The 21,469-nt window shown below is 34.6% G+C and overlaps 1 protein-coding gene across 2 annotated transcripts in view; it reads left to right on the top strand.

The window, feature by feature from the left end:
- Positions 1-18,352, top strand: part of TSPAN12 (tetraspanin 12) — a 125,984-nt gene extending 107,632 nt beyond the window's left edge. For both annotated transcript variants that reach the window (XM_007504202.3, XM_001364839.4), the window contains exon 8: positions 16,732-18,352. In XM_007504202.3, the coding sequence (XP_007504264.1) occupies positions 16,732-17,037 (306 nt within the window). In that variant the 3' untranslated portion in view covers positions 17,038-18,352. The remainder of the gene's footprint in view (positions 1-16,731) is intronic.
- Positions 18,353-21,469: the final 3,117 nt, after the last annotated feature.

Here is a 21,469-nt window from a genome sequence, read left to right as displayed (position 1 = left end):
TTTTCTATATATAGAAACTGTGTATATGTAGGTCAGAGAACAATTAATAATGAAGACAAAATTTGTGATTTATGTGAAATATTTTTTTATCGTTGACTTCTTGGATGTATGTGACTAATATAATCTTTAAAAAAATGGTAGACATGTTTGCCAAGTTCTTTGCATGTTTTCCTAACCTTCTAGATAATATAATTGAGGCCCAAGGAGGTTAATTAAGTTGTCTGAAGTCACAGAAGTAGTGTTAGAGGTGAGATTTGAACTCTGAAACTTCTTTCCAGTAGAGCAATGACAAATTTTCTGAATTCAAAGTACAGAGAATTGAATAAAATGAGATAGGTATGTTAATGTCAAATAATAGAGAATCACATAAAAAATGACAGTCAATCAGGAGCTGTGAACATTATAGAGATGTCTAACAAGACCCTATCTATATAAGGAAGATTAGTCTGGGGCATTAAAGTGTATGATGAAGCAGGGTCTTGAGGTGGGAAAACCTATTGTAGGAAGAGCTATAAAGGATGACATCAGGTTCCTAGCTTGACAAAAGTCAAAATAGAAAGGAAGCAACTGATGTAATGATGTGGAGGTAGAATCAGCAGGACTTAGCCAATGATTAGAAGTGGGAGATGTTTGGGGTAGAGGGATAAGGGAAATGGTATTGAATTCAGTTTTAAAAATGTATTTGAGGTGCTGAGATACTCAGTTCAAGGTATTCTTTGGGCAGCTAGAGATGATCTAGAGAAGGGGGAAAGATCAGAACTAGAGGTAGAGATTTTGAAACTTTCTACATAGAGTTGGTAGTTGAGTCTGTCATTTATTGAGATTGGCCATCTCAATCTTTGGGAAAATTTGTTGAGAGAGAAGGGGGCATCATTGAATATCCTAAGTAAAAGTTTGAGGAGGGGACAAAAAGTCAGCAAAGGAGAGAGAGAGAGAGAGAGAAGTGGCTATTAGAGAAGTAGGAGGATAACCAAGCAAAAAAATTTTTCTCTGAAGTCAAAGGAGGAAAGAGTTTCCCATAAGAAGTACAGTAGTATGAAATATTAGAGCAAGATTAAGGAGTATGAAGACCAGGAAAAAAAATGACATTGGATTTGGTGATTAGAAAAAAAGGTCTGTGGCGACCTTAGAGCAGTTTCAATTGAATGATGCTATTATAATTACAGGTAGTTGAGGAAAGAGTGTTTAAATATTTACATCAAATGTTAGCAACTTAGTCAAGAAGTTTAGCAGTGAAAGAGAGAGAAAATGGATAATACCTAATAGTAGCTGGTTGGACTAGAAAAATGGAAGGGAATTTTTTTTTTCAGGATTGTAGAGAAGTTTAACATGTTTGTAGGGAGCCAGGGAAGTGGGAGATGCTGAAAATATGTCAAATTAATGCTGAGAACTTTGAAGAATTGTGGAAGATAGTAACATGGTTTTCATATTAATGAAATAGAAGACTAAATCATTTAAGTGAGGAGTGAGAATGGTGATTGATGACTTGACAGGAAAATTTTTTTTAAATTTGCAGCATGTCAAAGGATGAAATAGGGAGTCAGTAAGAACAGAGTAGACTTTGTCAAATAATAGAGCTTAGGCTGACTTTATATACTACACATTGCTGTTGGGTGAATTTAGCTAAGTTAATGATTGTCTCCAATGATATTCAGGACAAGGAAGAAGACAAAAGTAACTGGATCTTACCTAGCACTGATAGTTAGAAATATAAGGATAGCAGAATGTCAGAATAACAAAGAATTATAGGGCAATGATTAGTCAAATTTAGCTTAAGTAGGTCCCAGGTAAAGGCTGGAATAAGGGAGATAGACTGGTAGAATTGTGACTAGTCAAAGTAGTAGATTACTAATCAGTCAAAAAACATTTGTTACATGCTGTGTTTCAAACATTGTGTCATTGGGGGGATACAAAGATAAAAATGAAACCATCCTTTCTCTCATGCAACTTACATTTGTTTGGGGGAGACAATATGTACATAAACGTATATACAGAATAAATGTGAAATAAATATAAACTATGGTCGGAGTAGGTATTAGCTCTTGGATGATCAGGAAAAGGCTTCATAGAGAAGATGGCATTTCAGCTGAGCTGTGAAGTAAGGCAGTCTGTGAGGTGGGATGCATTCCTTGGCATAAAGGATGGACTGTACAAAGGCATGGAGATAGAAAATGGAGTGCCATATGTGAAGAATAACAGACTAGCAATTTGGGTTAGAGTGTGGAGGAATGAGAGTGATTTAAAATAGAAGTCATACATGTAAAACTTAAGGGCTATGGGAGGGAGTTGGGAGGAGGGAAGAGAAAGAATATGCATGTAATCATGGAAACATGTTCTTAATAAAAAATTAAAATAAAATAAAATAGAGGTCATAATAAGAATATTGAGGGCAAAGAGTAGATTTGATAAATGAATTAAGAGATGTGAGAAGATTGTCATGTACAGTAGAATTTCAAAACTCCAGATCATTGAGGTGGAACAATTATGAGAGATAAGGGAGACCATGAACCTGACTAGCCAGAATGGATATGAGATGGTCTTTGGAGTTGCTGAAGTCAAAGAATTTGTGGTGAGGTCATTAGAGAGGTGCTGAACATAAATGTTGAAGTGTCTGAAGATAATGGCAGGATGTAGGATAGAGAGGAAAATGAAGAGCCAAGTGCTAAAATAATTGAGAAAATTGTGAATGATCTGTAGGGTTGGTAGATGAATGGTTGCAGCAACAAGGGTAGATGGGTAGGGCTATAGAATGATAGAGTTGTTTGAAATTTTTGTGAAGGTTGCAAAGTTTTTTAAGTATGAAGTTGGGGCTCCAAAGGGCACAGTGGGATTTGTTAAGAGATGAGCACTTAGAGTAAGCCTTATCAGAATGAATGAATGAATGAATTAATTAATTAATTAATTTATAAGCTCATTTTGTGGCTAGGACTCTAATCACTGAGGGATACAAATGCAAAATCAAGCCATTTCCTGCCTTCTGTTAGCTTACCTTCTAATGATGGGGGCAGCAGTACACAAGTGGCTGCAAGAAAGTCTTTTGATTTGAGAAGTCACAAGGGGATGGTGTCACTACACAAGACATATCCTTCCAAAGTAATGTATTAGTTTAATTGTAGTTCTGAGAGCAAGAGATGGAAAATGTGGGATGAGGTACATGTGCCAGCAAAATGAATTGCAAGAAGGTAGCTGGTGTGTATAAATGGATGGAATTCAAAATAGAGTCTGGTTGAGGGATGGAATAGGGAATTAAATATAGTGGGCTTTGAGAATATGGCAGTCATTTACTTGCTAAGGGCTGGGGCTGCACATTCTCAGGGAAGAGTGGCATGGTCTTTGGAGGTCTGTTAGGCCATTGGGTACAACAGCAGGGAAAAATAGCAAGAAAATGGCTGAATGAGATATGAATGGAATACAGAGGAAGGCCCTGTGGAGTTAATATTGGCATGAAACTTGCTACCTGAGCTCTACACAGAGCTCAGAGAATACTTGAAAAGGTTTATTATAACAGAAATATATATTTTTTAAGAATACCCAGTTTTCTTTAAGAGGGGAAAAGACTTTGATAGGTCATCACTGAGTATAGGCCATCTAAATTGGTTTTAGAAAACACTGTTGTTTTATGGTTTCTTTCTAGTATAATCAGTTGCCAGATAGCACTACCAGCAAGGAAAACTCTTTTCTAGACTGATAGTAGTGATAAGATTGATTTGGAAAAAAGTTACCTTTTTAATAGACCAGAATAAATGACTCAAACAAAATTTCATACACCATGACTTACAAGGCCATTGGTATTCTTCTACTTCTTCCTTTGATATATTGATTGTGTTCATATAATAAAAATAATAAGTCTATGTATATACATAGATGTATATGGAGAATGATACTATAAGATGTATAAAAGATGGTTCCATAGTTGAAAGGAGCTTTTCAGACATTCCAGCTTTGTTTTTTATTAAGATAATTGGTCACCGTCTTTTTAGTTTTCCATAAGATATGTTCTGAAAAAAAAATCTGAAGATTAGAAATTTCCAATAAAAAATAGGTTTAAAAAGGAAGTTAAGCTGTGCAGAGAATAGGGCTACATTTGATTCAGCCAACATTTAAATTCTTAGTCTCCTTGGATGAATGTTTTTTTTTTCTACAACACAACAAAAAATTTTTTTAATATAACCTTAATGCATATTCTTTAAAACTCAAAAATGCATTTAATTTTTTTATTTAATTGTACATTTTAAACAAGTATTCTGCCTTTTGTGGGGAGTACAATAACTGATACAGATGTAACAAAAAGGGAAATGGGAAGTTGTTTAAATTGTTTAAATGAATTGAAGGCAAATCAACAAGCCTTTATTAAGTACCTACACTGTATCAGAAATTTTGCCAAGTGCAAGGGCTACAAAGGCAACAAAAATGACAACTCTCTGCCCAGTCCAATGAAGGAGACAACATAGACACAACTATATATAAATAAGAATACAGAATAAATTGAGGATAATTAACAGAATGAAGGCATTAGTGTTAAGGAGGTCCAGGAAAAGCTCCTGATAGAAGGGATTTTGCCTATAGTTAAAGTAAGTCAGAGAAACCAGGAGATGAAGATGTGAATCTTAAAACTACTCAGACTCTAAAAGATTTGATTAAGCTATTCCCCATTTTAACAATGGAGGTACTTGATCAGGAATGTTTTGAGAACTTTTAAAATTATTCCACCCTATTCAGACAGTGCCTTAGGGGAAGATAAAGTTGTAAACTCCTGATGGAACAATGAAAAGTCCCCAACTCATACTTATTGTAGAGCTAGAACCTTAAGCTAGGTCTGTTTTTAGATCCAATACAAAAGGGTGTTAAGTACCTATAAAGGTTAAATTAATCACTTAAAGGTCACCAATTTACAAAAGGTAAGCTTAACAAGAGATGTGAAGTACTCAGAGGATTTAATCTAACCAAAGAAGATGAGAACTAAGAATGGGCAGGCCTGGGGAAAAGCGTCTACTGTGATTGGTGAAAATTTAGGGGAGGTGACATAAGAGAAAATTTCTTTAAAAGGAAAGGGTAAAAGGTAATTGGGAGTTGGAGTTCTAAGTTGAAGTGAGGACATTTTGAATGGAGCTCGCAATTGAATTCAGTTTGGAATTAGACTCAACTCAGTTCAGGAGATTCAGTGGAGGACAGGAGCTTGCTTGGAACCGGTCTTGTGGTGAGTGATAAAGACTGACTTGCTCTCCCTTAGGCTCAAGCCTAGGCCATTTGACCTCGGCCCTTTTCTACTGCTTGGCCTCACGCTTTCTCCCTCTCCTTCCCTTAATTCCTTCATTTATATTAAAAAAAATCTCCATAAATCCCAGCTGACTCGGTTATTTTCATATTTGGGGAATTTGTCTTAAGACCATTTGTCTTAAATTTTTAAGTCAAAACACTAAAAATTATCCTTTACAGTTTGGCCAAAACCTTTACAGTTTGGCATTTACAGTTTTTAACATTCACAAAGATAAGGGGAAAGAATATTCCAGGTAAATGAAAATGTCTATTCAGGAAATGGAATATGTAACGTAAGGAATGGCAAGGAAGCCAATGAGGCCCATTTAACTGGATCCTACAAGTATGTGTTAGAACTGGGTGTAAGAAGAATGGAAAGGCAGAAAGGGTCCAGGTCATAAAGGACTTTAAACGCCAAATATAGGATTTTATATTTGATCCTGGATCTAATAGGAAGCCACTGGAGTTTGCTGGATAGGATTTTGATATGGTCATACCTGTGTTTAAAAGAAGGTCAATTTGATAGCTGAGTTGAAGAGAGACTAGAGTGGGAAGTGATTTGATGCACAGTAGACCTTCCAGAAGGTTACGCCAATAGCCTAGACATGAGGTTATAAAAGCCTACACTTGAGTGGTGGTATTGGCATTGGGGGGAAGGGAGCAAATACAAAAGATGTTAGGAAGGTAGAATCAATAGAACTTGGCAGGTGATTAGACATCACGGGTGAGAGATAATGAAGAATAAAGGATAATAGGTAGGATGTGGGCCTGAGTCACTGGGACAATGATTGTATCCTCAGCAATGAAGTCTTATCTATTCTACCTTCATAGTATATCTCACATTTGCTTCCCTCTCTGTCCTCACACAGCCATCATCCTAGCTCAGACCCTCAGCATTTTTCTCCTTGACTTGATTTCAGTATCCTAATTAAATCCTCTTTGCTTCTGATCTCTCCCCTCTCCAATTGACCCTCCACATTAAAGTATAAATAAACTTCCTTAAGTACACCTTTGCCCATATCCCTGCAGTGTTTAAGAATCATAAGTAGCTACTTAATTCATTTAGGATAAAATACTAACTCCTCAGTTTGGAATTGAATGCTTCACAATCTGGATAAAACTACATTTTAGGTCTTGCTTTACAATGCTCCCCTTAATGTATTTTCTATTTAAATCCAATTGGACCATTGCTGTTTCCAGAATCTGCCTATTGAACATTTCAAACTAGCTGTCCCAGAAATATCCAAAGCTGAATTCATTTTATTTTCCACTAAATCCTCCTTTATTCTAAACTTCCCTATTTTGGGGGAAGACGACATAGTCCTTCCTTTCTCCCAGGCTCATAACTTCACTCTTATCCTCAACTCCTTAATCTCCCACCTCCTTATATTCAGTTAGTTGCCAAATCTTGCCAGTTCGGTGTTCCCATTTCTTCAACTGACCCATTCTCTTTACTCACATAGTTACCACTTTTATTCGGGTTCTCATACCTCTCCCTTAAAGGATCAAGAGCTTACTAACTGATCATCCTCTCATAAATTTCAATACTCTACTCCATCTTATACATTGCTGTCAAAGTATATATAGATCCGGCTGTGATCCCCCAATTCAGATGAACTCCAAGTCCATTGTGTATTGAGAATAAAATTGAAACTCCTCAGTTTAGCTTTTAAAACTATGTAACCATGACCTCAACCCATCTTCCCAGTATTGGGCATAATACTTCTTCCCATTCATCATCTAGTCATACTGACATTTACTCTGATCTTACATCTAACTCATTTCCACTCTTTTTTTGCCTTTGTATTCACTATATTCCATATCTGAAATCTATTCCCTCCTTCAGCCTCAAAAGCCCTCTCTAGATTCATTCTAGAACATTTCTTTTTTAATTTAAGAAAAACATAGCACTAAGCCATTAGAAGATATTTAAATTTTAAGACAGATGAAACTATTGTGTATAATTTCTCTTTCAAGGACTGAATCATACTATTGCATTATCAAGTCAGCTATGGCATAGGTCCTAGGCACTTCAGACAGTTCCAGAGGCATGCCAACATCACTCCTTTTTCTATTTACTTTTCTTCATCTTTCTCTTTATTGAACTTCCTTATTTTCTCTTTCAAAATTCTATTTTCCCTATGCTTTGTGCAAGAATCAATAATAGGCATTGGAGTGTAGAATTTCAGAAGTGAAAAGAATCATGGAATCATCAGAATTGATCTTATTTTATGAATGAAAAAATTGAAGCCATGGAATTTGAAGTAATTTTTTTGAAAGTCAAAAAATAAAATTTAAAAATTATAAATATATGTATATATATTTAATCAGCAAAATCCTACCTACTCTTTCCCACCCCACTACCAATTGAGACAAAAAAAATAAAAGCAAGACCACTTTTAAAAACATGTATAATCAAGGAAAACAATTTTCTACATGGACCATGTCTCATTCTGTCCTTTGCCCCTCTTTCAGAACGTAGAAAGCATGCTTCCCTCTTAATCCTATAGAAGTATCATTGGTCATTGCACTGATCAGAGTAGCTGATTTATTCAAACTTGTCACTGTATAACTTGCCCTCCAGATTCTTTTCACTCTGCACCAGTTCATACAAGTCTTGCCAGGTTTCTCTGAAACCACCTCCTTCATTTCTTACTGCACATCAGTATCCCATCATAATCATTATGAAGGTTATGGGCACTCCTTCACACTCATTTTCCACCTAATAAGTTACATTTTGTATCACCTTGGAGTTTGTTTTGCTTAGGACTGATCTCTCTCTTAGTCTTCTCTCCCTCTAATGCATCCTTCTCTTCTTTCTCTATTTTTCTGTTGTGTAAAATATATTTCTCTACCCAACTCTTTGGGTATATTGTTTCTTTTGATCAGATGAAAATAAAGTTTATTTCAGTTGTCCACACTTCCTTCTTGGTTGTATGGATATCTACTTTTATGCCCAAACCTTCCTCTCCCTTGTGTACTGTTCTTCCCCTTTCTCTTATCATCAATAGCAGAATCACTCCTAGACCCTTCTCTAGATTCCCAAATATTATGGAGTTCAGAGAGACACATGTCTTCTCCTTAATGGAAAAATTTATACATTTTTGTCCCTTATGGTTGTTTATTTGTGTTTATCTTTAGGTTTCTTTTAATTCTCATGTTTGAAATTTTTTCTGCAGCTTAGGTCTTTTCATTAGTAATGCTTAGAGGCCTATTTCATTAAAGGCCTATTCCCCCCCACCCCCATAGAATTATATTCAGTTTTTCTTGGCTATGAGCACCTATCCTTTACCTTCTAAAAATAATATTCCAAGTTCTCTTCTCCTTTATGGTGATAGCTGCTAAGTTGTGTGCAATTCTGTAACTCCTCAGTATTTGAATTCTGACTGCTTTCAGTATTTTTTCTTTGACCTAAAATTTCCATATTTTGGCTGTAACATACTTGGAAGTTTTCATTTTGGGGTTTCTCTAAGGAAGTGATATGTGAATTCTTTATATTTCCATTTTACTCTCTTGGCTCTAAGAGATCCAGGCAGTTTTCTTTTGAAATGTCTTGTGATGCTATCTTAGCATTCAGGTAGTTCAATACCCCCCATTCTCATTTTCAACATCTGTCTCCTTGTATTAACATGGACTGGAAAAATGACTCACTTTGACTTTTTTCTTGGATTTCTCTCATCAGGATTCTTTCTGGAACAGTTTCTAGGTCTATATGCAAGAATATTTTGAAGGGCAATGGGAGGATTGTTAGACTTCCTGTTGCTCAGCCTCTACACAATGAATCAAAGACAGAACAAACTCTTGAACCAGTTCTTTTGACTCCCAATACATTGTTGTTTCTGTTAACCCATGTGCCTTATGATAACACAGTACAGTGACTTAATTTCCCACCCCACACCCCCTTTACTCACAGGCTATCTTGAGGATTCTACTCAAATGCTGAAGATAAACTATTACTTTGAATAGACAAGGCATTTAGTGTTTAGAGAAACAGAGCAGTGTAACCTTGCTCTTTTACTGAGTTTGCTTAGAGGTGTGTGTGTGCACTCAGGTTCTTTCTCTCCCTGCACATCATAAACTTAGAGAGTGAAAGGAACTTACAGATCATGTAGACCAACCCTCTTCATCATTCTAAAACATGACTACAGGGACTCAAGTAAAATAACTTGCCAAACATCATTAAGTAAGGGATAAAGTCATGATTCACACCTAGGTTCTTGCTTTAAAGATCTTTTTATTACTATATTCTATGTTCTACTTCATCAGCCCCAAAAATGTTTTAATAATGTCTTGTTTTTATATTATGGTTTTCCCCATACAACACTCTATATCGTTTTATACAAAAGGAGAAAAATCAGCACAAGTGATACATTCAAAAGTCTAAAAACCATGCAATGATTGCACACTTGTCACTTTTACAGAGGGGTATTCTCTCCTCTTTGAGTTAAGCTTGATCTTTGTAATTTTACTATATCCACTTTGGATTTTTTATGTACTTGGGGCTTTCTGTTTATATAATTTTAGTTATTGTATACTTTGGTTTCTTATCTCTGATACCTTCATGTGATCTTTAAATGCAGTCATATTCTACTAAAATTATGTATTATGTTTTTATCCATTGCCCCAATAGTGGGCATCTAGTTTGTTTCCAATTATGTGCCATTACCAAAATTTCTGCTATAAATATTTTGGTGGACATAAAGGCATTCTTATCAGTGGTTTCCTTGGGATATGAACCTAGCAAATAGAATCTCTGAGTCACAGGGATAGAATATTTTGTCACTTTATTTGCATAATTCCAAATTGCTTGTACCAATTCTCACCTCCCACAACCCTGCACTGAATACTGCCATTTTTGTCACCATTTTTTGCATTTTTATTAATAGAAATTTGAAGCATCCCTTTATGTTGTTGTGAATTCTTAAGCTATTTCTTTTGAAAATTATTCAAATTCTTTGATAAACTATTTTGGAATGACTAAGAGACTCAGATATGTTTATTAAGGGTTTATTTTTCTTGGATAACCCAATCACAGATTTGATGCAAAGATTTTTTTAATCATTTAACTTTTCCTTTTTAACATAGGTTCATTAATTTTATCTTAGAACCTTTTTAATTGAAGCCCAAGTTATCTATTTTGTTTTTTAATATGTTTAATCATTAAATTATATATTATATTTTAATAATACATTATATGTAACTTGTCTATATGTGAGGGAAATATATGATTATCTTCTGTTCTAATATTTTATAGTATCTCAATTGTCATGTATATATTTAGATTATATATTGTGACATAGTACAAGGTACATAGTACTAAGCCTCCTTTTTTTCTGGACTGCTTTCTGATTTTCCCAGTATATCCTGTCCAAGATGGAATTTGTTCCTAGGTAGTGTTATTCATACTTTATCAAACGTTTTTAAATTCCATTGCTTTCTATTTTTAAACCAATATTAATTAGATGGTTTTGATTACTGCTGCTTTATAATGTGATTTGAGTTCTAGAACTACTATTCCCTCTTTATGCCTATCTCTTTTCATCATTTTCCTTGACAGTCAAGATCTTTTCTCTTTCCATATGAATTTTGTTAACTTTGCTGTTGTCTCAGTTACTTTGCTGATTCATTAGAATTTTCCAAATATTTCTCTCTTATCTTATTTTTCTTAATAGCATTTCCAGAATTATGTCAAATAACAGTGGGTATCCTTCTATAGATTCCATATTTACTGGAAATGGTTCTCTAGTGTGTCCTCATTACATATGATTTTTGCCTTTAGATGATTGGATTTTTAATATGATTAATTTATGTTGATTTTGGTTCTTAATGTTGAAACACCCTTGCTTCCATAGTATAAATCCCATTTGGTCATAATAAATGATTTATTAGATGAATTTCTGTAGCCTGTATGATAGGATTTTGTTAAGAAGTTTGAGTAAATATACATTAATAATGATATTGGGTTACATTTTCTCTACTGTTTTATCCTTTCCTAGTGTAGGCATTAGAGATGTATTTGTCTCATAGCATTCTAATATGGCACGTTCTTAAATTTTGACAATAATTTGCCCAATATGGATACTAATTATTTGACAAAATTTTCCTGTGAATTTATTTTCTTTCACCCATATATATTTAGGGTTTCATCATTAAGTCTTCAAAGTATCTATTATGGGCTTTTCTCTCAGAAGCATCTTTTTTGCATAGCTTGTCCCCCAGTTCTTCCTCATCCATTTGTCTCATTCTCAGAAAAATGCTGATCCCTTCAGGTGACAGTAGAGCACTGACTCCCTCACTCACTAGACACTTGTCTTTTCCTAAAGGGACTCTCAAAGACTATGTATTTCTCACCACTACCTGGAACCTTTAGAAAAATTGATCCTTTCCTGTTAAGATGTTAAGAGAAGACAATTAATTATTATAAAGCAGTAGTCATCAGAACTATCTAGTATCTGTTAAGAAAAATCCACAGATAAAACAATGAAACTTAATGAGTCAGTGTTTCATAAAGTGGAAAACAAATTTTACTGAAGAAAGAACACCTCATGTGACAATCTCCTTGGAAAGCTGGAAATAAGTCTGTCACAAATTAAGACAGAACTTTGAGGCACCATGACTAGAAGTTAATCAATATTATTTTGTGGAACTAAATTATAAGTTGGACAAGTATATAGAAAGGGGAAGGATTGAGGGAAATGACTCCTATGGTCTCTCAGAAGAGCCTACAGTAAGTGAGGGAGATTGCAAAGATTTATGAAAGGGTCTCTACAAAAAAAAAATAAAGAACTGAAATAAATGCTGGTTAACCAGAGCAAAAAAGACTTGTGTTTTCTAAGAGGAACTGTCAAAGAATATGTATTTCTGACCACCATCTGGCACCTTTAGAAAAATTGATCACTGCATGTTATTCAGCATAAATGTTCAAAGGCAGACAAGGCAAATACATCCTTTATAGCCCACATAATAGCAATAACAACAACAAAAGACAGGCATTGGTTTGGGGACCACAAAAGAGACAAAGTCAAATAGAGATTTTATAATGAAACCTTAAATAATGAAGGGGTCACAGAAAGCTGATTTATGGGAGAATTCTATCAGACTTATAAAGAGTAAATTATGCCATCACTACCTAAACTATTCTCAAGTTGAGAAGGCATCCTACCTTATTCTCTTATGAGACAGATGTCCTAGCAAGAAAAAAAGACAATATAGTTAATTAGTATTGACTCAAAATTTTAAAACAAAATCCTATCAAGCATACTTTAGTGATTTATCTTATAAACCATTCATTATGACCAAGGAGGGATTTTTACCAGGTATACAAAGATTGTTCAAAATAAGGAAGTCAACAATCATTTCAAAAAATCCCAACATCCAAAACTATATGATTATCTTAATAAGTGCAGAAAGTGCCTTTGATAAAGAATGTTTGTTTATGCAAAATAGACACAGAGGCACCTTTTTAACATAAAGGGCACCTGTCAAACAGAGTGTGTATTTGTAATGGGGATAAAATAAACCTTGTCTTGTAAATAGGGTAGTAAAAAAAGGATGTGCAATTTCTCCACTTGAAGTAGTTCTAGAAAAAAAAATCTACTAACTATAATAAAACTGTAATAAAAAAGAAAAATAAATTAAAGGTATATAGGTAAAAAGGAAAATATTTCTTTTCTACTGGGATTTTTCCAAGTATATTATAAGGAATCAGAAACATAACTAATAGCTTTAGCAAAATTTCAAGTTACAAAATAAACCCTCAAAAGTCAAAAATATTTCTGTATAACAATAAAAAACAGAGAAAATCTTATTCCAATAACTATGAAATAAACTTTCTGTAAATTGAAGTATTGAGGTCTACAAAGACTTGTGAAGATACAATTACAAAGTGGCCTTTAAAAAAGAACAATTTAAACAGCTGGAAGAGTATTCAGTATATTGGGCAATGCCAATATAATAAAAAATGACAATAGTACCAAAGTGTCGAATTACCAAGGGGATACTTGATAGAATAATACAATTCATTTGGAAAAAAAAAACTAGGGTTTCATCCTTCAAGGGAAATGACTAGAAAAGGTGAGCATAAAGAGAGAACAACACTTCTACACTCAAACTCTATTATGAAACAGCAGTTATCAAAACTACCTCATACTGGTTTTAAAAAATAGCTAGATCAATGGAACTCAACAACACAATGTTTGATAAAGTGGAACACAAGTTACCTAGGAGAGAACTCCATATTTGACAAGATCCCTTCGGTATGCAGTCTGGTAGAGAGTAGACTTGTACTAAACCTTACATTATATTCACCAGTACATTCTGTATGGATACATGAAATTAACATTCAACTCATAATGTAAAATTATTAGCTCAGAAGATGAACACATACCTCTCACAGCTCTAGGTAGAACATGCATTCTTAACCCAAAAAGAATAATAAGTACATGCAAAAGTTAAACTAGATAACCTTTGTTTAATCAAACTGAAAAGCTTCTGAACAAATAAAATTAATGCACACATGATAGAAGGGGAAGCAGTTGAATGGGATGGGGAATCTTTGTATCAAATCTCTATGATTAGGTTTTGGTTTCTAAGACAAATATTAATCAACATGTTTGAGACTAATTTGTAAAATGATATGAAGTCTTCAAAAGAATTACTAAATATTCAAAATCATGTAAATGGATATTCAAATCACTAATAATAAGAGAAATGCAATTCAACACATCACTGTTTTCACTTCATATCCTGCAAATTAGAGAGGAAATAACAATTTTCAGTGTTCAAACCCTACAAATCATGATATAAAAATCTCTTAACATCTTGAAAAAGCATCTACTAAAATAAAAAGTAAACATATACAATGTGGCTACATCAGAACCTCTTCTAGTTGTGGAAAGGCAACAAACAAGTTCTGGACTTTCTGCCACTGTGTTGCAACAAGCAACAGTGGGAATATTAGAGAGAGAAGAAATTGACAAGACTGACAGGACAGTTAGAGGGGGAAGGGGCAACTGGGAGTGGTAGTTGGTATTGTGATGAGCACTTCCTTGCTGGCCTTGGAAGTATGAGGAGTTTTTCCTTACCAGTCTCTGGATAGAAGTACCTCTATTTTCTTCAACCTGAATAAACAGGCCCAACCAGCTCTAAAGGTCAGAACTTTTCTTGTTGCTTGCTGGCTACTACTAAGATTTTGAAATTAAGAAAACTAGACAGGAATAAGAGAAACCCTCCACCAGCCTATGAGGCCTGGCCTCAGCTCCAATGCTGAGAGAGACTCAAACCTTATCTAGTGAAAGCCCTCTTTCCTGATACTTCTCCAACCCGAACTGGTTATTAAAATTTATCTTATTTGAATATCACAGTCAGATAAGAGGACTATCTTTTCAGGGGGCATAGAGGGAGCTGAACCTCAGGACAGTCATTCAACTACAAATGGTCCTTATTGGACCCCTACTGGGCAACCAAAGTCTGGGGGAGGCTTGTACCTCAGGAGGTTCCATATTTACCTGCTTTGGGGCATCTTCGGCATCAATCTATAGAGAAGACGTCCCATCATATGTGGCCCATTTCTCAGACACCCCATTTTGTTCAAAAATAGCCTCCTCAACAGGGGGCATCTCTCTCCTTTGCCTCACTGGCAGCCAAAATCCCTCTCTCCCTTCAACTCCTCCGTTCCCTGCTACAAACCTTCTGTATCCCCTGTTCTTCATATCACCCATCTTTCAGTAAAAATATTACATAGTAAATATGGGGATAAAGCATGTATGCCCACTCTCCTCACTATAACTTGATTTGTTGTAGTTCAGTCATTTCGGTTTCTTCTTGACCCCACTTTGGGTTTTCTGGACAATGATAGAGTGCTTTACTAGTGCATTTTATCAATAAGGAAACCAAGGCAAATAGAGTTAAGTGACTTTCCCAGACTCCCAAAACTGTCTCACAGACCAGATTTGAACTCAGGTCGTCCTTACTCTAGGCCTATTGCTCTATCCAGCTGCCAAGTATATATAACTTGATATATTTTTGTAAATGTTAGAAATAGTAATAATACAAAAGAAGATTAGACACACTAATACACTCTTGGTGAAGCTATGAATTATTACTGCCATTTTGGAAAATAATTTTGAATTATGCAAGTAAAATGACTAAAATCAAAGCACTTAAATAGATTATAATACATTTCTTTTGAGAAACTTAAATAGTTGTTCTTGAATCTTTTGTCTTCTATATTTTCAGGCTACCAAATTGCCTTGAACTGTCAGAATCCACAGCATGGAGCAGAGTACAATTGAGGATGACTTGTCCTTCTCTAGGCTCCTATCTCTTCTGCCTTGGAGAAATGAAAATTAATTTCTTTGCATAAAAAGATAGGAACCTAAAGTCTTAGTGTATGAACAGATATCTAGAATTTCATTAGACACCTCTTAAATAAATTAGCTATATCTTCCTCCTCCCTCTCCAGGTAATTGTTGGATGGGGCTCCTGATAAAATTGAGTAGGCAGAGATGTTAGAACAAGGAAGTCATTGTGTGTGTGTCTGAGCAGGTATCACTGTGTAAGTTAAAGCCATATGTCAATGACTTGTGTTTACTATATTTTATGCTCTTTTCTCCTCCTCACTGTGTGCCTATTTAAGAGCTTCTCCAGTCACTTATAAACAAAAGTTATTGTAAGTGTTAGTGTGCGAAGTGACCTTCATATATTGGTTTTGTTTGTTTTTTAAAGGATATTGTGGGGCATCAGTTGATATTTTGAGATTTTTAACTCTTCCCAGATGGGCATGAATTTGCATGGTATGTAAGGAGCTCTTGATCAGGTTTGCATAAATAGCAACTAATGGGTAGAATTGTCCTGTGCCCCTGTTCTTGACTGCCAGTAGTACTGTGCAGTACAATAGCTGATGGCCAATATAATTCTTTCTCCCAGGTTCCCTTGGTCTCTCCTCCTAGGGACATAGAATAATAAGCAAGAGCTGAGATTTGATCTCTACACATTTACTGCCACTTAAGTTGTAGATTAGGAAAAACTATGCTTATCATTGATAAAAAAGTATTGGTCATAAATAGTAGATGCATTATTAATTATATTCCATTTCAAATTACTAGTACAGGTGAAAAGACTGAGTTTTCATCTGAAAAAATATAGTGCAAACTGGAGTTAAAAATTCTGCATATGCTTATTTATGTGCATGTTGTCATTATAAATGAAATGTATGCTCTTTGAAGACTGTGACATTTTTTTCTTTGTATTATTGTTGCCTAGCAGGGTGCCTGGTGTATAGTGCTTAACTTAATACTTATTGATAAGCCAGAATGTTTGGTTGTCTCATATAACATCATGCAAAGTAAATTAATTTCTTAAAGAGATAGAGTTGTGCAAACATGACTTGGTATTTTTAGCTAGTGCAAAATTTATATTTTAAAAAGAGTTGTAAGAGATCTGAAATGATATTGACTGCATCTGTTTGTTTTACAGGGTTGTGGGAAAAAAATGTACACCTTCTTGAGAGGAACCAAACAATTGCAAGTCCTAAGATTCTTGGGTATTTCTATTGGAGTTACACAAATTCTGGCAATGATCCTCACTATTACTCTGCTGTGGGCTTTGTATTATGACAGAAGGGATCCTGGGACAGATCAGATGATGTCCTTGAAGAATGATACCTCACAGCACCTGTCATGTCATTCAGTAGAGCTGCTGAAACCAAGTCTGTCAAGGATCTTTGAACATACAACCATGGCAAACAGCTTTAATACACACTTTGAAATGGAGGAGCTGTAGATAATACAAGATGATGAGACCACAAAATTTTTGGATTGGACTCATGATTTTTTTTTTTTTAGATCATACAATCCTTTGTCCATCTGTTTATGAAATATCTCCATAAAAGAATACTCAGACTTGATTTTCTGCTTCCTAAACAAGGGAGAAAAGGATTTTATGTCATACTAGAAGTTACCAAATGACTGTACAGTTGAAAAAAACACCTCCTTTATAGTATTGGGGGACAGAACTAACATTGGTCTTTTAGACCATCACGTAAGATTCTTATTGTTTGTAGATGTAGTTACGTTTGGAAGTTTACTATGATAAAATTTGACTTACATCCACAGGCTTTTTAGTTTATAAAGCACTGACTAATGACTAATTTAGGAAAGTAAAAAGTACTAATAATGACCTTTACTCTTTGATGGTGAATTATTTTGAGGGTTTTGAAAAGATTCTACAGAAAAAAAAATTCTGTGTTGCTTAACAAATTAAATGTGACTTTCTTTAAAATTTCTAAAAATGAACTTTACCACTTAAAAAAACTAACCCAATGTCTTAAAGCTGATCAGGGATATTTGTGTAAATGACTTTTTCGTGTGTTAAATAAATCTGTATATTTTAGTAGATTTCAATCCAGTAAATGTTAAAAACAATTGTGAAAAGGAAGATATTGCCTTTGCACAGCACCTTTATTTTTAGCGTCCTGTCCTATATTTTATAACTATTAAAAATCACTAGGTTTGGAAAATCACATGTGATAAATAGGCATCATTTTTCAGAATATGGTCCTATATTACATGTAAAACCCAGTGGAATTGCACATCAGCTACAGGAAGTGGGGAGGGAGGGAAAGAATATGATTCCTGTAACCAAGGAATAATGTTCTAAATTGACTAAATAAAATTAAAAAAGAAAACACACACATACAAAAAAGAATGTGGTCCTGTCTTCAGAAAATTTTTAACGAGGTAGTTCTCACTTAACTGGGTTTATATTGTAAGACTCAAGAGCTGTACTTTGCTAAATTGTGGCTCAGTATGAAAACTAGCGCGTTTTTAGACACTTATTGTTGCCCTCAGCCTATAGCATATACTATTCTTATTATCTAGTGACATGCCTGAGGTATAATTTCAATAAATTAAATATTGTTTGATTAGTAATTTTTTTGCTATGTCACTTCAATTTTGACACTGGGGTTACAAAAATTATGAAATTTCTAAAAAAATTAAAATATATTTATTTGAAATGGGAAAAGTGCATTTTACTGTATTTTGTGTACTATGTTCTAATAGAATATTTGAAAGAAAATTAAACCTGTTTCAATAAACCTTTTCTAATGAGTGGTAATTTCCTTATCCCCTATTCTTATAATTTAACATGATTCTTACAATTTTATTGGAATAAATCCTCAGGAAAATATGTAACAATAGGAAGAAAATGATCATTTTTCTAAGGCCTCTCAGTACCTGTTAGGAGTATGTACCTTAATTTAAAAAATTCAAAAGATACTTAAAGATATCTTTTTTCAAAAATATATTTCATTAATCTTATATGGGGGAAAATATAAAGACATTAGTGAAATTCACCCTCCTTTTAAAATTTTAGATTCTCATGCATTTCATATTCCAGTGAATTTTTTGAATGCCCATTTTTCTTTTTCAAAATTGCAAAGACTTGGTGGTTTCCTCAGAATGAGTATTTATTCCATAGGTACATAATATGTAAAGGAGACAGCTAGGTGATGGGACCTGGATTTAGGAAAACCTGATTTCAAGTCTGGCCTCAGATACTTACTAGCTCTGTGACTCTGAACAAGTCACTTACCCTCTGTTTGCCTCAATCTATTGGGGAAGAAAATGGCAAATCACTCTAGGATCTCTGGCAAGAAAATCCCATGGACAGCATGATCCACAGAGTCATAAAGAGTGAGACATGATTGAATAACAGATTATAACTCCTCCATGCTTTAGTAGAGAGGAAGAACTGAATACAACCTGAGGATAGGGGGAGTGGGGCACAGCCTCAGTAGTTTCCCAGACATGCTGAAAGAACTGTCCAAAGAAAAAGAGGGGGAGCCAAGAATAGCATTTATAGAATACCTTAAGATATGTAAAATGCCTCACATATGATCATTTATCTGACCTGTACAACAATCTGGTAGGTGCTGTTACTTCCATTTTACAGAAAGGATAAATAACTTGCCCAGAGTCACACAAGTAGAAAGGATCAGAGACAGGATTTGAACTCAAGTCTTCCTGATGTCAAGCCCTACTCTCCTCCCCACTGTATCACCTAGCTTCCTAAGAAATGGGGGAATAGAATCTAAGAGTCCAGACATGAAAAAAACAATTCACACGGGAAGCCAGATATGGAACTAATGGGTGGAAATTACATGTTTTCTACCTTGTAACCAAGCAAGCTTGCCTTTTAAGTGCAGACACAGCTCCTGTGAGGCTATGTTTCAGCTAATCCTTTGCAGCTGTGCTATGCCATAGCCTAGACACCAACATTTATGATGTTTTGAATTAAATTAGAAAAGCACTTATGTACCTATTATTCACCAATTGCTGCACTAGACTTGGCTCCAAAGACAAAATAACAGCTCCAACTCTCAAGGAGTTGGTGTATTATTGGACTTAGGAGTGATAGGGGAAACACAAAATTTACCTAGAAGTAAATAAAAATAATTCATAAGGTTGTTTCCAAGAGGAGAACACAGGTCTAATATGAAGGGCAGTTTGTTAATAACAGAACAGAAGTCCCAGAGTTCACAATGGAAGAAGTGTAGAATAGGGACAATAGGAAGGAGCAAACCTGATACAGATGAGTGTAAGAGGGCAGAGTAAGGTAGTCAAAGACAGGAACTTTGGCCTATGCCGCCCATAACTCAAAATCAGAGGGATTTTGAGTAGAGTCACGAGATAGTGTTGTCATTCCCTTCACAGTAGCAAAGCCCATGTTCATTTGGTCATCTATCCTTGAAAGAAGCACTGAGTGAATTAGAGATGAGGGAGAAATGGAATTGTTACATGCATGGTTGCAGAGCAGATAACCCTGCATGATGATCAAGGTGAGAAGGAATTGCCAGAGTCCTGGAGTTAGGCTGGCAAAAAATTAAAAAAAATTTCTTAAAAAATTTTAATTAGTTATAGCTTAGAGATTTCTGTAAATATCTTCTAGTTTGCCAGGCACATGCACATTTAGACTTATTACCTGGAATCAAGTATTGCATAGTTTATAATAATGAGCTTAGTTTAATTAAAAATATTTTTACTGCAAAAAAAAATAATTAAAGGGCAAAGAAGTAACGACCTGAAGTAATAAATTGACCAGAAATTTCTGGTCATCATAGTTCAGTGAAGCTCAGCAAGTTCACAATTTTGATAATTGATAGCAAAAGTGCTAGTCAATAATATGAGGATTTCAAGAATATAAAGGGACTAGAGAGAACTAAGCACAAATATTACATGTGGTGTTTCATTTATTCCAAATTGAGATATGATTAAGGTTTCAAATAAATCTAATATTGCAAAATACAAATATGCTGAGACCACAAAAATATCAAATGACAAATTTCTATATTCACAAAAGGGAGAGAAATATTTCATAAATAAGAGTGAGGCAGCATTGAATATACTTAAATTTCTCTTTCTTTTTAGAATCACTTTTCTGGTTTAGGAATGAAATTTTAGAAAATTATTTTTTAAACATATACCAATGAATTTCCTTTGATTTGCTTATAATTACATCTGCAGAGTTTTATTCCTTGCTCTCTGAAATCAGGATACCTAAAGTTAAAAAAAAAAAAAGCTAAGGACTAAATCCTCTAACTCAAAGAACAGGCACATGCCTCTTCTGGAGGCTGTAATCCTATCATTTCTTTCCTAGGCACCTTCTCTTTTAAATCTGACTAGGAATTTCGAAGTATGAACTTTTAACATTCGCCTGGATCAGCCATGGAAGAAAAGAAAAGATAGGACTATATATCCTTATTCTCTTCAGCTGAATCCAAAACAGAATCATATGCAGACACAGAATCAGGGTGTCAAGAGATCCTAAATTCTTTCAAGGCTGCTAGGTATTAAATACAGAACAGTGGAATTCAGAAAATGAATTAAAATTCTACTAGCCTCAGTTTCTAACTACATAGCCCTGAGTAAGTCACTTAAATTCTCTAAAACTCCATTTCCTCATAGACAAAGAATCAGTCTAGAACTTGTCAGTCTAGAAGATCCAAATTTGAATTTATGATCCTATGATCCACCTCCCTTCTCCTCATCAGGCCCAACAATGTAATCCAGGTCCCCATCTCCTCTTTTATGGAATGACATCAATAATCTTTTAATTGATCTTTTTTTGCTTCTATTTCTCCCCTATTCAGAAGAGCTGCTTAAATAATATTCTATCACACTAATCTAACCATATCACTCTACCGCTGAAATTC

The sequence above is a fragment of the Monodelphis domestica genome, chromosome 5 (genome assembly GCF_027887165.1).
Source record: "Monodelphis domestica isolate mMonDom1 chromosome 5, mMonDom1.pri, whole genome shotgun sequence".
Classification (NCBI taxonomy): domain Eukaryota; kingdom Metazoa; phylum Chordata; class Mammalia; order Didelphimorphia; family Didelphidae; genus Monodelphis; species Monodelphis domestica.
Note: the sequence above shows the minus strand (reverse complement) of the source record. Positions and strands in the feature narration are given on the sequence as shown.